The sequence below is a fragment of the Podarcis liolepis genome (genome assembly GCF_965112155.1).
Source record: "Podarcis liolepis genome assembly, chromosome: 2".
NCBI classification, from domain to species: Eukaryota; Metazoa; Chordata; class Lepidosauria; order Squamata; family Lacertidae; genus Podarcis; species Podarcis liolepis.
This window is the reverse complement of record NC_139555.1, coordinates 104,656,189-104,673,753: the sequence shown is the minus strand read 5'-3', so window position 1 is coordinate 104,673,753 and position 17,565 is coordinate 104,656,189. Positions and strand designations below refer to the sequence as shown.

Below are 17,565 nucleotides of genomic sequence, written 5' to 3'. Positions count from 1 at the left end.
TCTTCCCCCACCCCATACACAAGCTGAGTAACTTTCCCTATTCAGCTGATTTCAGCTGTATGATTATCGGTCTCCGGATTTCGTTTTCCTTAAAACCGATAGATACCTTTTAACACTGCTGTTTCCCTGCAACCAGTGACTGGGGGATTATTTGCCCTATTTATCATTACTAATGATAAAGAGATGAGTGGAGGAATCTACCGTGGGCCCTTTCCTGGCTTTCAATTCCTGTGGGTCTGTCATGTGAACTATTCCTTTAGCATCCCAAAGAGAGTTTTGTAGTACTTGAAAACCTAGGTTTTTGTGGATAAGACCACCTTTTGTTCCTGAGCATTTTCTTAGGGCTCTTCTAGGCTTTCGGACCCTTGGCTGGAGCATTTGTAAATGTAAAGTACAATATGCTACCATTACTATGGAAATGCACTAATCAACTTTTATGCTAGCATGTGCCTAATGTCACAAACATGTCTTGATCAGTAGGGTGGGCAAAAGGTTTGCCTAGATGGAACTGAGAATCTTGCTGCTTACTTGAATAATAGCACTAGTAATAAACAACTGTAGTGGATGGGTGCATATAAACAAGAGGTTGCAGGTTCAGCCCCCACAATCTCCAGATAGGTCTGGAAGTTACATTATTCTGAAACACTGCGGTCCTGCAGATGTTGCTTGACTACAACTTACTTCATCCCAAACCATTGGCTGTGTTGCTTGGGGATGATGGAAATTTCATCAGTATCTGCAGGGCCAGAAGTTTCCCACACCTGGTGTAGACGATACAGATGTTCAATACTTCCTGTATCTACTGCAGCCATGCCTGTGTTCTTTCACTTGCTTCCTCATTCAAGGTTTCTGAAACCTTATCCATCTGCAAGCTTTTATGCTAACACATTTTTACCAAGTTAGTTTATATTCTGCTATTCCTCCATCACAGAGCTCAAGGCAGCTCATAGAAGTAAAGGGAGCATGTCACATACACATCACATAATTCAGCATGGAATACTGAGTAGTTCTTGTTTCAGAAAGTTTGGGTTTTAATTTTATTTTCTTAAAAGGCACTGGAATTAGAAAAGCTCTAGAATTGCCTTTTTAAAACAATGAAGTAGCTAGAAATGTGAAAAAAATGGGGAAAGGTGGGGGATTGGACTTTTTGGGAGGGGCCTTCACATCTCTACCAACTTTGTCATATAACATTGTCTTCTCCCTTTATATTTCTTAAATAAATACAATTAAAGTGGGGATGGAAAGGGTTTCTTTGTTCTGTCTTCTCCAGAATGTCACGAGTCTAAAAGAGTTCAGGACACGAATATCAGAAATACATACAGCATGGTGCCTGGTGAGTTTAGATTGTCTGCATACTACAAATGTGTGTGCTTTCAATAACGTTTAAATTCTGAGAACTAACTGCTTGCTAATCAGTTGGCTTGGCCTGACTTTCCAGATTTAATATTTACATGAAAATGCAGATAAAGGAATACTTGTTTCCTTAGGCAGGAGTTGTTGTTTTACATATCATTTATTTCAATTTTTCCTGAAAGTTGATGGAATGCACATTATACCAAGGTCATGTAAGGATGAAAGCTCAGTAAACAAACAACTGATCTTTGATTCATATATGATTTCTGCAGCAATTGCATCATTAACATAAATGCATTTCTATATTTATGGATGTTGGCTAAAGCATTAACGCACTTGATGTGCACTACTTTTTTCTGGATGGTATCTTGGCACAGTGACACTAGGCTGAAGAATATCTCCTGCAATTCACTGGTGCTTGTAGCTTATATAATGGAAGGTGATTGCTTCAAGACTGGAAGATTCCAAGGAGGTAAAATAGCTTGTGATGGTTCAACTTGGGGTGAGCAAATTTCCATTGTAGAATTCTTGTCAACTTTTGTCCTATACCACTTTAAGCTGCCTCCAGAGTTGATCTTGCTGCTTCTAAAACATTTGGTAAATGAAAGCTTCAAATGTTTAACTACTAATCTGCCTCAGTTTTATGAAACAGTAGTAGTGACAGTAGCACCTGTGAAAAGAAAAGTTGTTTCCTACCAGTAAATTACCGTATTTTTTGCTCTATAAGACTCACTTTTCCCCTCCTAAAAAGTAACGGGAAATGTGTGTGCGTCTTATGGGGCGAATGCAGGCTGCGCAGCTATCCCAGCAAGAGGGATCGCTGATTTCTCTGCACAGCGATCCCTCTTGTTGTTCTGGCTTCTGAGATTCAGAATATTTTTTTCTTGTTTTCCTCCTCCAAAAACTAGGTGCATCTTATGGTCTGGTGCGTCTTATAGAGCGAAAAATACAGTACATTAGGTTACAAAGGTGTGGACAAGGTAGGAAAATACTGTAACTTGTGAATTTCAACTGTTCACCAGTATTTAATTGGAAAAAGGATCTTAGAAGCAGTGGTAAAGTATTTCATGAGTTGGTCAAATCTTCTGAGGTAGAGAGTTATCAACCCTTACTGTATAATGTGTCTGGATGTGTCAAGATTTACAGGAAAGGAAAAATATATTTCTGGGTAACTTCTGTCAAACAACTTAGATTTGCTGTTGCTTCTTTTTGAAGTGGTGGCAGAAAAAGGCAACAGTTATAATGTTAGGCCAGATTTTTATCTTGATTTCAATCATTGGTTCTCAAAAGTATGAGATGTGTGATCCACCCTTTAATAATTTCATAGAAATAGAAATTAAGATCTTAAGTCCTAATTGTATTTAAAGGTACAGTGGTACCTCGGTTTACGAACTTAATCCGTTCCGGAAGTCCGTTCTTAAACCAAAACCGTTCTTAAACTGATGCACGCTTTTCCTAATGAGGCCTCCCGCTGCTGGTGCCCTTCCACCGTTCGGATTCCATTCTTAGACCGAGGTAAAGTTCTCAAACCAAACCAAGACACTATTTCCGGTTTTGCAGAGTTTGTAAACCAAATTGTTATTAAACTGGACTCTTCTTAAACCGAGGTACCACTGTACTTTGAAAGGCAGGCTCTTGAATATTGTATGACATTCTCTAGCTAGTATATTTGTGGAAATCATATCAGCCCTAGAAAATGGGGCCCATGAATATTTCCCAATGTTATAATAATACTTTATTAAGTAAGAATACTTTATTAAGTAACTCAGAATCTTATCCGTTTACATAAGATTGAGGCAAACTAAAAGGGTCTGCATTTCAAAATCCACTGATTTGAAAACAATGATGACTCCTTCAGTGTCTTGATAGCCATAATGTTCCAGAATCCATATTGCCTTCCATTGGGCCAACCCAAATGCCCACAAAATAGCGTTTATCAGGCTATTTGACTGGGGAAGCTACGTTGTCTGCATCTGGTCAGAGTCCCATTATGTGGGAGGTAGTAGACATTTAAATGAACCTCTCTTAGATATTATACAGGTTTTAGTTTTCACCTAGGACTTATGGGAAGAAGGAATGGTTAATTCCTCAAATCCAGCCATATGTTAGCTACTCCTAAAATTTGCAAAAATTGCAAAATTAAGGTGGTGGGCAGGGGAGACACACAGACTGTTCTTGTAACTTTTCCAGAATCTGACTATCCTTAGCAGCTTGATTAAATGTAAATTCCCTTGAGTAAGTGGGGCTTAGCAGTATGTTTGGAATTGGAGTATAATTTTATTCCAGTGTGAGGTCCAGTATTAAACCTGATAATTATTACCCCATTCTGTGACAGCAATGCATTTGAAAAGGCTACTTCTTTGGCTAGAATCAGCTGATTCTAGCCAATGCCACCAAATGCTTTTCTGCTGGAAAAAGCGGTGTGTCAAAATGTTAGATTTAATCTCCTTTGCTGTTGGGGAATTGTGTTTACTGGGTCAGCAGCAAAGGGAATAGCATCATTAGTTCTGCCTTGCACAGCCAGAACATTTTTGCCACCTGGAACCTTGATTGGAAAAGTGGGGATCTTTTTTATTAAGCATCTTAATTTGAATACTTAAGTGGCTAAAATATGGGAGCAATATGTTTAACTTACAACTTTCTAGAAAAAGTAGATCAGATTTACTAGTTAAATATAAAGACTTCTCTAGGCAATGTGTATATTCTGCCCCTCTAAACTTTAACTATTAAATAGGCCTGATTTGAAAAACATTCTGTGACAGTGGCAGTCAATTTATGTGTCTTATTTTAAAAACATAATTACATTTTTGGCTTGGGTCTCTTACTTTTTGGATCCATCTGCATCTGATGATGTATCTGGCATGGCAAGTTTGCAACTATTCTTGTAGCAATTGGGCCTCATGTACGTTAAATGTAATTGATTCCTTTAGGTTTGCTTGGTGTGATATTGATGCCCATGATCTGTGGGAAAGTTTCTAGTGCTTTACTTTTCTGCAGAAAATTTTCCATAAATTCAGTAGCAACAATGAATGGGTGCCAATTACAGATACAATATTGTGCAAGTGTGGCAGTTTCAAAGTTTTTAGCCTTGCTTTCTAAATACAGGTAAAATGAGTATTATTTTATATATAATAAAATATATAAATTAGATCACTCTCGTAATTTGCATAGGATCCCACCTGAAAATCTACATAATTGTTGGGGCCTCATTTATACATGGAGTACTGCATTTGCTGCCTTCCTGATGGTTGCTGCCGCATGACGATTGCTAATAACTGCAATTTCCATCCTCACAGAGTGAATCATGTAGTTATACCATGATGCCAATTTGACCCAATTTGGTTATTCATTGCTGGCATGGTATGTTCCATCCTAATAATGTAGATGGAAGTTGCAGGTGATACCAAGAGTAGTGCAGGGAGCCACCATGGGGCAGCAGCATTCATGGTGCTCCAAATAATATGTAGCCAGGGCCAGAGACATCTGCCTGACTATTCAAAAACAAGAAATTTGATAGAGGGCCCAGACATCATCTTCTGGTCTCAATGGTAGCTGAAATCTGAGACATGTGTTTGAGTCCTACAGTAGTCCACTGTAGGTGATTATTGTTAATATATGTCTTGTGAGCAGCTCAGGAGGTGATACGACTGCATGCAGGGCTACCTTTGTACAATAAATGTATTAATGTGAACAAATAAATGCCTAGATGCTGAGTGGCTTCACTTCAGTGATTATTGAAGTGATGACTTTTCTCTCACCTCAGGCTTTCTCACTGTGTAGTAACTGTGGCGGTGTCTCTCTTGAGCTTTCATTTCTCTTTAATTGCAGAATTTCTTTGGTAGTGGAAACTACAGTATAATGCTTTATGAGTGAGAAACTGGTTTGTATGTTGCTACGCCTTGTCACTCAGTACTGTTAAGCGTTCAGAATTATTAGCAATGCTTATGCTGCTTAAAAAACAAATCCTGCTTCTCAGGGTTTATGCGTATTGACCAGGGATGTGTGTGTTCTGTATACATTTTTCACCCCATTTCATAAGGAAACACAAATTCCATACTTATACCGTCGTACTTTTGAAGTCGAATGGAATCCATTCCGAAAGTCCTTTTGACTTCCAAAACGTTTGGAAACCAACATGCAGCTTCCAGTTGGTTGCAGGAAACTCCTGCAGCCAGTCGGAAGCCGCAGAACCTGTGTTGGACGTTTGGGTTCCAAAGAACGTTCACAAACTGGAACACTCAATTCCAAATTTGAATCGTTTGGGAGCCAAAATGTTTGACTCTCAAGGCATTCGACTTTAAAGGTACGACTGTAATATGAAAAATATTAGGCAACCTTGTGTGTGTGTGTGTGTGTGTGTGTGTGTGTGTGTGTGTGTGTGTATATATATATATATATATATATATATATATATATATGCTTTCGTATATATATATATTTACTTTGAATTTATTTTCCAAAATCTTTGGACTTTTTGAATGGCCTATGTTGTTCAACTGTAAGTCAATAGATTTGGCAAAGCCTTTCCAAAACAATTAATTTTGCTTAATGAAAACTTTATCACTGTGGCCTGTCCACCAATTGAAGGAGGCCTTGCAGCCTGCAGATTTAGTGAATCTTATGCAAGACTCAGTGGGTATGCAGTAAAAAATTACACTCTAGCCTGTATGAGCTATGCAGATTGATTACCTTGCTTTGCATAATTATTTTAGTCATTAGGATACATACTAGGCTAAACAATAAGGCCCTACTAGTCCCTCCCAGTTCCTGAAATTTCGCTGGGTGCTGACCCTTCCACACTTTAAATAGAAACTTGGTGTGCATGTTTAATGGAAGTTGAGATCATTTAGGCATTAAATTGTACACTTGTGCAAAATTTCCAGGCTGTGATGAATCATTTCTACTTAGTGTGTGGTTGATACTGAAGCCATGAAACAATGTGTTAGAGCATCCACAAAAAGGAAGGTCTCTTTACTTGGAGCAATGATCCACTTATTCTTTGAATCAGAATTAGCCTGAATGTTTCCCTTTTGGAAATTGGGAACCTTCTGGAGGGATTCCCTCATCTTCCCTCTCCCCCCACCCCACTTCCTTTTAGATTTTCCTGTCCTTGCACCATTGTGACTTGGTTTTGGGGTGCTGAGCAATGTTATGCTACGTTGCTAGGAATGGTTACCTTTTTTGCATGCACAGGGAGACAAACATTTCAGGGGAATCAGTAGCCTGTTGGAGTTGTGGAACCTTTTTTAAAAACAACAACAACTTTTATTCCATGCCTAGTGGGAACTCCCCAGTTTTTACAGAGGGTACCATATATCAGTGGAGACTTTAATCCTCTGATTTGGATTTGGCTTGACTCTGCCTTGAGTTGAGGTTCTCATTGAAAGACAATGGGTTTGTAGATTAGTGGATCTTAATAGAAAGCTGCATGTGTCTGTTATGCATGACTTTTCAATAAATTAACCTGTGGTGAGTAGTCAGAATGACCCGAATAATATTTCTACCTTATTGATAAAGACATCAGAAATGTAGAGAGAGTGGCTTAGAGTGTAATTGTAATGGCTTGCTTTGTTTCTTTTAAGGAATCCTGAGTACCTTGCAATATGAATAATTCTTTGGATAACACCATTTCCTTTGAAGAATACATCCGTGTCAAAGCACGAACGATCCCACAGCATAGGATGAAGGAATTCCTGGACTCCCTTGCCTCCAAGGGTCCTGAAGCCTTACAGGAGTTTCAGCAGACGGCTGCTACCACCACCATGGTATACCAGCAAGGTGGCAACTGCATCTACACAGATAGCACAGAAGTGGCTGGATCTTTGCTTGAACTTGCTTGCCCAGTTACAACAAGCGTCCAGCAGCAAACACAGCAAGAGCAGCAAATACAAGTGCAGCAACCCCAGCAAGTTCAGGTAATCTTAAAAGGTTGCACGTCTTACTCTTTGCTGCTTTCATACATAAAAGCATGCAGGAATTTGTGCTCTGGGCAGCTTTCATAGACAACTGTAGAGACATACGCCTTGCATTTTCTCTCCTCCAAAACAAATTAATTGAAAAAGAATGTAGTTGTTAGGTACAAATGTTTTTGTTCGTCGCTCAGATAGGTTAAAGATTTTATTTAGTTTTCTATATATCTGTTACATGGACCAATCTAATTCAAATCAGAAACTTAATTTAAATTTCTCCACCCTGCTAATTTTGCTTTTGCTTTTCAAATTGCACAAAGTACCTGTGTTAAGTACTTGGGTGATATTCAGCTGTCCAAATGTTGGGCATGCGTGGGGCTGCAGAGGAGAGGAAGGGGAAAGTCCTCTCAGTGTTGGATATCTGTGAATGTTCTTTAAAAGCAAACATGACCATAAGATAAATTATTAAGAGTACTGTATAGTCCAAAGAGCACAGGAATAAGGCAAATCAATTTTAACTTTACTTCCCAAATGCCACTCTTTCAAACAGTGTATCCATATTTCTAGAGGCCTGGTGTATCTTGAATTTTCAGACATATTCTTCTGCAGAAGTGACTGTTAAAGCACATTTGCACAAAACTTCCTGACTGCGTCTAGTGTTTCATTTAAACCAATAATACCCATCATTCTGGTGAATACCTAATGGAAAACAAATGGCTTACTGTAACTTATATAATTCAGCGTTAATAACTGAGTCATGCGTTCCTTAGGAACTTTGCATTTGCCTGCTGGTGAAAGGAAAGCAGAGAGGGGGCCAACCTTGTCTCCCATAGAAGAGAGTTTACAATCTGGGAGCAGCCACTCAGAAGGCCCTCTTGTGCCTTCACTAAATTTACCTGTGATGGTGGAACCAAGAGCAGGGCCTCCCCTGAAGATAACAAAGCCCGGGCAAGCTCATATAAGGAGGTACAGCCCTTCTGATAGCCTGGATCCAAGCCATTTAGGGCTTGTCTAGCAGTCAGGTCCATAACTTCTCTGTCTTCTTCCTTTCCCTTTCAACCCTTAACTGAATTCAATCAACGTAAACCTGATCACAAAAGTTTTGAGTTTGTCATCATTGAGCTTTACATTTTGAATAGTGACTGTGGAGAGATTCTTTCAAGGCTCTGCATCAGCACTGGCAGTAGGACTCCTGGGGTCAATTGGCTGTCACCCAAGGCCAAATTCTACTTGTGGCCTTATGGTTGCCAGTTCCTACTGTATATGGAATTATAATTGCATACATACATGAATCTGAGTAACAGGGACGATTAACCTTAGATATGGAATCATAATTGCATACATACATGAATCGTGAGTAACAGGGACGATTAATCTTAGATTTGTAATACTGACTCCTAATATTTGATTCTGCCAGTCCCCAGTAATTGGAAACACAGTGAGCAGTTTAGTTCACCCTTGATTTAGGAATTATTAATTTTCCCCATGGAGGAATTTAGACCTTACTTTATTATACTACTTGAAGCAAACACATGTTTTGTGGCCATATTGTGTTTAACTTGAAGTACAGACAATAACAAACTAGCAGAAAATGTAGTCATGCTTCAGAGCTTAGTAGACTAATCCTATATTTCTCTGTATTATGAAACCTAATGTGAATCAAAAGTACATGGCTCTTTGCTACTGTGTAAACAGTTACAGGCTAGTGCTTTCATTTGGATTTCTTCAAAGAGTTTTATTTACATTAGAAAAACAGGACTTGTTCAGCAAACCTAGGTGCCCCTGACATTTAATTAAATGCAACAATACCTAGGCAAAGCACTCAGCTGTAGGTCTCCATTGGAAATTTGGGTTCTAACTATGTTGCCTTGCCTGGATGCTATTTGCACTTTCAACCATCTATCTATAATAGTGAACTTAGCATATGATAGTCCTGGCACTGATATATAGATAGAATCAGTGTAAGAATCAGTTGTGGTATACTGAATGCTTAAATTTAGGATTAGGCCAGTCTTTTTTTTTAAAAAAAACCTATTGATGCACAGAATATAGAAATATCTAATAGATGAAATAATGAGGGTGTTGAACAACACTCTAATTATTCGAACCTTTTCCATCGGACCTTGTATAGCTTGAATGTATCCCAAATATTGCTGCTCTAAACCTCTTCAGACCATTAAAAATAAATTTTAACGAAAGAATACAATCCATTTAAAAAACAGCAGCACTGAAGTATAATGCAGTACAAAATAGAAAGCACTGTGGATTTCATTCGTTGTGAGCAATGCATAAGCAATGTATTGACTGCTCTACATGGCTATTTTGCATTAGCTAGTTGCATATAACATTTCTTTGTAAACATATAAAACAATATAAAACTGTAGTCACTTTAAGTATTGAACTTAATTTAAGTATTGAACTACAATGTTCTTACTCTGCCCTCAAATATGAAACAAAAATTGATTCAACTCTGTGTGGCAAGGGGGTTCTATGGACAGATAGTTACCATCACTATGATGTGAGAGGATGATATAGGAATGTGCATTTGGGGAAATTAGCACACCCACCCAATTCCAGACACAAAAAGATTGTCAGAGCTGTTTTGTTCAGAGTTGGGTTGCCTTTGCATGACTAAAAAATGGGACTGCTTTTTGAAAGATAAATAGCTCTGAATTTGTGATGTGTAACATTTTTGCCATTATACCTTCTGGGCCAACCTAAATGTGACTAAGAAAATGCTCTGTGAGTGTCCAACTGCATATATGGTTTGGCACTTAAACTTGTCTCTGGATAAAATACATTTTATTTTTTAAATATGAAAACTCTTGCAACTCATAAAAGCACCTGTGGGCTGCTGAAGATTTTTTTGGGGGGGGGGCACTTGCATATTAGCAGTAAGGCATAATAGAATTGAGGAATACTAGTGCGAAATGATTTTATAAGTTGATACCAAATTTTATCAAAAGTACAAATTGTGTATCATATAGAGGATTAAAGCAAACTAGTCTTCCTTTTTAGTTCGTATGATTCTATACTTGTTCTCCATGTGCATGTAAGGCATTCCTAGTCAGGTACCTGAAAGAAAGTTTTCACAGATGAGCACTAAAGCTGCTGAATGACATCTATATGGTCGTACCTTGGAAGTCAAATGGAATCAGTTCCGGAAGTCCATTCGACTTCCAAAAAGTTTGGAAACCAAAGCACGGCTTCTGATTGGCTGCAGGAAGCTCCTGCAGCCAATCAGAAGCTGTGGAAGCCCCATCGGACATTCGGGTTCCAAAGAACGTTTACAAACCAGAACACTCACTTCTGGGTTTGTGGCGTTCGGGATCCAAGGTATATGCAGTCAAGGTGTTTCCCATCCCACAGTCTGCCCTGAAGCACAGCATTAAAAACAAACAAGCCTGCAGTGTGATATTTGCTGGTAGTCCTTTCTAAGCTTCAGAAGAAACCAGTTTCACTACCTTCCTGAGATACACTTATATGTAAGATAATAAGGAGCTGCCAGCAAGGAAGCCTATGCCCAAGCACCAAGGAGCTTAAACAATACAAAGCTTTGTCTTAAGGAGGAGTAAGAAGGTGCCTCGTTAAATATTTATTAAGCTAACAGGAAGCTGTCTAATTTTAAGAACAAGATAAGCAGTTAGCACCTATGAAAATAAAGCTCAGGAAGTTTTAACTTGTTTGCTTTGATAGGCTCCCATAAACAGTTTGACTACACAGTATTCCTGCTTCATACATGCATATACGTAGCTTGGTTTCTCATTGCTTAATTACTCAAATTTGTTGGTTTTCAGCTGAACTATTATTTACTAAAAACATTGTTTGAGTTAGCACAAAAGTCAATCTGTTTGATATTTGATGCTGCAGCCATGAGTGATAAGCATGCATTTGTGAACTATTCTTAGATTGTTCTTCTGTCACTCCACCCCCTTTGCCTTACACTTTGAGAGTATCTTTGAAACAATAGGAGACCTTTTTTGTCATGTTCCTTCACCACCACCACTTTGGTTCTATGTTCCATGTATAGCTGGAAACTAACAGCAAATGCTTCTGTATTGATTATATCAGTGGACATGAGAGAAGTCTGTCTGATTATGCTTTGGTTTGACCAGCAGGATTATTACAGACACATTCCTTTCTACTGCCTGTGTAGAGTTTAGGTGGGATTAGTTCATATTCTACATACAGATTGCTTTAATCTTCATAGAAAACTATTTGGAGCCTTTTTGTGAGTGAGGGGAACTTCACAAATCTTGTGTGTGATAGGAATGTAAGTATGTGCTTGGTAGCTTCTTTTAAAATGGTCAGTGAAGTTTAAATTAGACAACACATGCTGGACAGAAAAAGGCAAACTGTTTGATACATGTGGCACTGAGAGAGCTTACTGCTTATAAAAAGGAGCTCTTGAATTCTGCAGCTTTAATCCCAAAATCCTAATTTGAGATAAACCCTAGATTTTAAGCATGTTCAGTTAACTGAGCATATAGAATGTAGTTCAACACTTGTGTCTTATTATGGAATTTGGAAACTGCTGTGATTAAGTCAGAATTTGTTGCTGCTTCTCGTCAGTTTCATAACTGACTTAGAGCATTTTTTATCATATCTAGAAATGTGGTTTTGCTTTGACTTATTTCTACATTAACTTAGCTGGTCTTTGGATAATCAGCTATCCTTTCCGTTTTCTGCTTTTAACTGTTTCTCTTTTCTGCATTTCAAGATTAGCATAAGAGTTTTGAGTGATAGATAGCATGTTCTCATTACTATATTAATTTTTTATATCTAGTATTTCCACCCGTAGTTATTTTTGTGGGTGGTATCTGCAGAATATTTTGGGACTCAACACATTTGCAGAAAAATTAGTAGTTTGTAAATTAAAGACCTGTAAATGTTAAAATCTTCTGAGAAACACCTCTGTTTAATTTGGGGAGCAATTTGTTCACAGGTTTTCCACATAAAGTTACCATGTTAGATTTGTGACTTCAGACAAAAGTGCACCATTACATTTCCCATAGGAGTATTCAGTGCCAAAACACATGTAAGAATTTGCCCCTTGTTTGGTGTTAACAAGAGGACAATAATGTGAAGTTTGGAAAGTATTACTGCCTCTGATGCAGGCTTTTAAGTATTATATGTGATACTATTACTAAAAAAAGTAAGAATTTCTTAAGTTTTGTTGAGTGCTTCAGCTATCACCTCTTACTACAATTTTGTTGCATTATACTCATTCAAAAACACTTTCTTCCAGTATAGCAAGATGCCTCTGTAGGAAATCCATTCCTTCCATTTTCTTATAGTTGCACTATTAAGCTTACGCCTTTTTGAGAAGTTCTAACTACATACACACACTTATAAGAAAACGTTGTCTGAATAATAAGTTTATGGTATCCTGGGAAGGTGCTATTCAGCTCTCAAGCCAGCCTAGAATAGAAGATTCATAGTGCTTTTCAGGACTCCTGGGATGGTGGCTGGTTGGAGAGGTTGGGGAAAAATCTCCTTTTATCATCATTCTGAAAACATCCCTTGCTCTTCTGTACATCACTAGAAATTTACTGCCCGCTTCAAACCAGAGTGCTTTTTCTGGAGAGTGGGAAATTGAAAAAGTGCCTATTCTCTCCCAACTTCTCTTCCCAAGCCTCCACATATAGTGCAGGGAAGATGAGTTATTTAGCCTCAGATGCACATTCTCTGATCCCAATTTCTGCTGCCACCAGCCCTTTTCCAGGATGCTGCATGTGAGCTGTTTACAAGCTTGAGTACACTAAATTCTTTCATAGTCAAAAACTGATGTACAGCTGCCTTCAACATTCTGTGGCTAAGAGTGCTCATTCTTCACTGGGATATTGTCAGTTTTTCTCTCTTGCCTTAATTTACAAATTAATTTGAAATATTGGGTGGTCCCCAAGTGTACAGAAATGACTACTTTTTATGTATGGCCGCATTCTGATACCCAACTGATAGTTCATTATACTTTCTCTTTGGCCTAATCACAAGAGTCAGTAGTTCAGAGGTTTAGGAGTTAATGAATGCTAACTCCCCCCCCCCCCAATTTAATTTTTCATTTAATGCTAACTTTTGAATCCTTGTTTTACAGGTGCAAGTTCAGGTTCAGCAATCCCCTCAGCAAGTCTCCGCTCAGCAGCTTTCTCCCCAGCTCACTGTTCACCAAGCCTCCGATCAGCCCATACAGGTCCAAGTGCAGATCCAAGGTCAGGCGCAACAGCCGGCACCACAGACGATACAGGGTCAAGCGCTTCAGAGTCCTAGCCCTTCTCAGTTGCAGGCAGCTCAGATCCAGGTGCAGCATGTGCAGACTGCTCAGCAAATCCAGGGTGCCGAAATCCAGGAGGAACATATGCAGCACCAGCAAATCCAGGCACAGCTTGTGGCAGGACAGGCTATTGCTGGGGGCCAGCAGATCCAGATCCAGACAGTTGGGGCGCTTTCCCCTCCTCCATCTCAACAGGGCTCCCCACGCGAAGGCGAGCGAAGGATCAGCACCGCCAGTGTCCTCCAGCCAGTAAAGAAGCGCAAAGTGGATATGCCTATTACTGTGTCATATGCTATTTCAGGGCAGCCGGTTGCCACAGTCCTGGCCATCCCCCAAGGCCAGCAGCAGAGCTATGTATCGTTAAGGCCGGACTTGTTAACGGTGGATAGTGCCCACCTGTACAGTGCCACTGGGACCATAACCAGCCCTACTGGAGAGACTTGGACCATCCCTGTTTACTCTGCGCAGCCACGTGGCGACCTGCAGCAGCAAAACATAACCCACATTGCCATCCCCCAGGAGGCCTACAATGCCGTCCATGTCAGTGGCTCCCCGACGGCCCTAGCCACTGTGAAGCTGGAAGATGACAAGGATAAGATGGTGGGAGGTGCATCAGTAGTGAAAAACTCTCATGAGGAAGTGGTGCAAACCCTTGCCAACTCCCTTTTCCCAGCACAGTTTATGAATGGCAATATCCACATTCCAGTGGCAGTGCAAGCAGTGGCAGGGACATATCAGAATACAGCCCAGACGGTCCATATATGGGACCCACAGCAGCAGCAGTCCACACCGCAAGAGCAGGGGCAGCAGCAGCAGCAGCAACACCAGCAGCTGCAAGTTACTTGCTCTGTAAGTAAACTACTTTAATGAACAACCTGTCTGCATTGTGGAGTGTTCCAAATGTAGAGAGCAGTGGCTTAGCCCAAGGGCAGAACTGTCTGCAGTGTGTCAAAGACAGCAAAACTTTACTCAGAGTAATATGTACGTTGTTCTTATGTAAAGTTACTCAGCTTGCATGCACTTGGATGTTCTTCCAGAATTTTGTATGGAGAGGTGGGTGTGTGATGAGGATTTTGAGCGTTAGGGGTTCAGGTAGCAGCATGGGGCACAGATATTCTGCTCTTTCCTGCTGTAAAGAACTGTGCAGAAACGTGACTGCACGTTTTGAAATGTAATGTCTATATTCACCCCTTCCCCCTTTTGAGGACCATGTAATATACTTGTGTTTCTGCAAATGGTTTTCTGCCAAAAACAACAACCCGAGGGTGTGTTTTTTTAAAAAAAGCAAATGGACTTGTAAATTGCAAAAGGAAAATGGTCCTTCCTCAGGGTGCTAACTATCAGAAATGCTGAATTAGTATAAATTTCACTGATTCCCAAATTTGAAACTCTGGACTGGGAGTGGACATCTATTACTGTTCAGGGTGAATGAAACATTTTTTGTTCTTTTTCTGGGAATGGCAGAATGGGGTAGGGGTTAGTATTACACTAGGATGCAGAAGGACAGTGTTGGTACTTCTTCCTACCCTGCATTTAAGTATTTCATAATTCTAATGGTGTACATAAGGCAAACATTCTCACCTTTCCAATCTCTCCAATATTTATGCTAAATCTTCTGTTGGGCTAATCATTAAGCTTTATTAGCTGCCATTATAATGGGTTGTGTTGAGACTAGATCACATCAGTGATTTGCAAAACACTAACTCTAGAGTCAGGTGCTGTTACTGAGAGAGTCCTTCTTGTCTGAAATCTGTCATGGATTGTAAAGGTAAAGGGACCCCTGACCATTAGGTCCAGTTGCGAATGACTCTGGAGTTGCGGCACTCATCTTGCTTTATTGGCCGAGGGAGCCGACATACAGTTTCCAGGTCATGTGGCCAGCATGACTAAGCAACTTCTGGCGAACCAGAGCAGTGCACGGAAACACCGTTTACCTTTCCGCCAAAGTGGTACCTATTTATCTACTTCCACTTGGATGTGCTTTTGAACTGCTAGGTTGGCAGGAGCTGGGACTGAGCAACGGGAGTTCACCCCGTCCTAGGGATTTGAACTGCCAGCCTTCTGATCGGCAAACCCTAGGCTCTGTGGTTTAACCCACAGTGCCACCTGCGTCCCGCGTCATGAATTGTACCTGGGGCTATATACAAAGCATATCCCTGTTGGAACTGCAATCCCTCCTTTGTACGTGTTAGTGAGGTTCATATATGTGAATTTGCAGGTTGTGGTGTTTTGGTTGAAGTAAGAACAGGTTCTTTAGTAAATACATGGTGACGTGGCCTTTGAAAATACGCCTCATCCCATATATGGAATGCCATATGATAGAGCATGCTGTACTTGTGCTAAACTCACTTCATAATTCAGTTGTCCATACAGCCATATGGGGTATGGATAAAAAAATGGGTGTGGCCACAATTGCCATTATAATGGAATACACTTTGACAGAAATATTCCACTATGAGTTAATGTTAGGAGTGATTACCACTGGTTCAAAATTTTCAAGTGCAGTTAAGAAATTACATGTAGATTTTTTTTGTTCTAAGCTCTTAAGTACGTGCAGTGAAATATAAACTTAATTGGATTTCTCTGTTCTCTATTTATTGTGCCAAATTTTTGTTAGAAAGCAAAATGTAGCATTTTTGTGGTTCTCTAACATAACTTGCAGCCTGACCTGTGAGAGTGTTGGGTTCCCACAGCTACTCTGACATTAGTCCATGGGATTTTAGGAGGGTTTTGATGTTGTCTTAGAGCATGTAGAATATTGCAAGTTTTTTGTTCTAGACTTACTGAGGCCAATCCTTGTTGGGTCCAGTAGCATCGGCAAATTTTCTCAACTCCCATGTTGTTTCTTGCATTTCTTTTGTCTTCAACAAGACTACTTTCTGTGTGCCATCTACCCCACTGGAACAATTTTCACATTAGAGAATTGATCTTGCACAACAGTAATTTACCAACATTGCTTGGTAAAGTACCAACTATATACCGTATTTTTCGCTCTATAAGACGCACCAGACCACAAGACGCACCTAATTTTTGTAGGAGGAAAACAAGAAAAAAAAAATTCTGAATCTCAGAAGCCAGAACAGCAAGAGGGATCGCTGCGCAGTGAAAGCAGCAATCCCTCTTGCTGTTCTGGCTTCTGGGATAGCTGCACAGCCTGCATTCGCTCCATAAGACGCACACACATTTCCCCTTACTTTTTAGGAGGGAAAAAGTGAGTCTTATAGAGCAAAAAATACGGTATTTAGTAAATTGGGAGCTAAAACAGAATGGCTCTTGAGACTAGCAATAGAAATTAAAAGCTATTATTGTTTTGGGGGTGCAAGTGTATATTTCTAGGGAGATTATTCTGATCACAGCTTTTAGAGTTGGGTCTTTGAGATACTAAAAACTCAGAAGATTCCTTAGCTGCTGTTGCTTTTAACCTTAGTAGTTTAAAATAGAGCAGGAGTTCTCAAACTTACTACACTCAGTGCTTACTTGAGAGGGCAGAAAATTACTGAGACTCATCAGTCACAAAATAACACTGTAAGGATAGAGGAAGGCACAGAATCAAGGCAGAGTTTGGCATAATCATGTGGCGGTTACTGTCCTTATCTTCTATTGATAGCCAGTCCTTTTTCAAAATTGCTAATAGTTCAGACTGCTCAAATTAAGCACAGAGATTGGCTGAGGAGCTATTGTGACTCAGCATTCTTCTTGTAGACAGAATTTGCTGATCCAGAGGCTCAATGTGGAATCGGCTTCTTATTTTGTTTTTTTAATCTGCTGGGGTATTCTTACTATAAGATCTCATATATTGATCACAATTTAGAGCTAATTTAGAACTAACCTGTGTCTTAGCTAAGATAATAATTCTCACTGCCCCCAGCCATTGTGACTGATGGTCAGGAATGATGGAAGTATTCTCAATAATATCTGGTGGGCCACTGGTTAGCCACACCTGCTTTAGAGGTTTTTATCATAATGTCAAAATACTAGCTCAATTCCTCTTGAACTGAAAATGCACCATTTAAAATGAATGAATTGTAGGTT

The 17,565-nt window shown here is 39.7% G+C and overlaps 1 protein-coding gene across 6 annotated transcripts in view; it reads left to right on the top strand.

The window, feature by feature from the left end:
* The window catches only part of QRICH1 (glutamine rich 1), a 29,585-nt gene that overhangs the window by 1,150 nt on the left and 10,870 nt on the right, over positions 1-17,565 (top strand). For 3 of the 6 annotated variants that reach the window (XM_083491694.1, XM_083491696.1, XM_083491695.1), the window contains exons 2-4: positions 1,271-1,333; positions 6,936-7,268; positions 13,357-14,382. In XM_083491694.1, the coding sequence (XP_083347820.1) occupies positions 6,957-7,268; positions 13,357-14,382 (1,338 nt within the window). In that variant the 5' untranslated portion in view covers positions 1,271-1,333; positions 6,936-6,956. The remainder of the gene's footprint in view (positions 1-1,270; positions 1,334-6,935; positions 7,269-13,356; positions 14,383-17,565) is intronic. The other 3 variants (XM_083491693.1, XM_083491697.1, XM_083491698.1) reach the window with 1 other exon arrangement.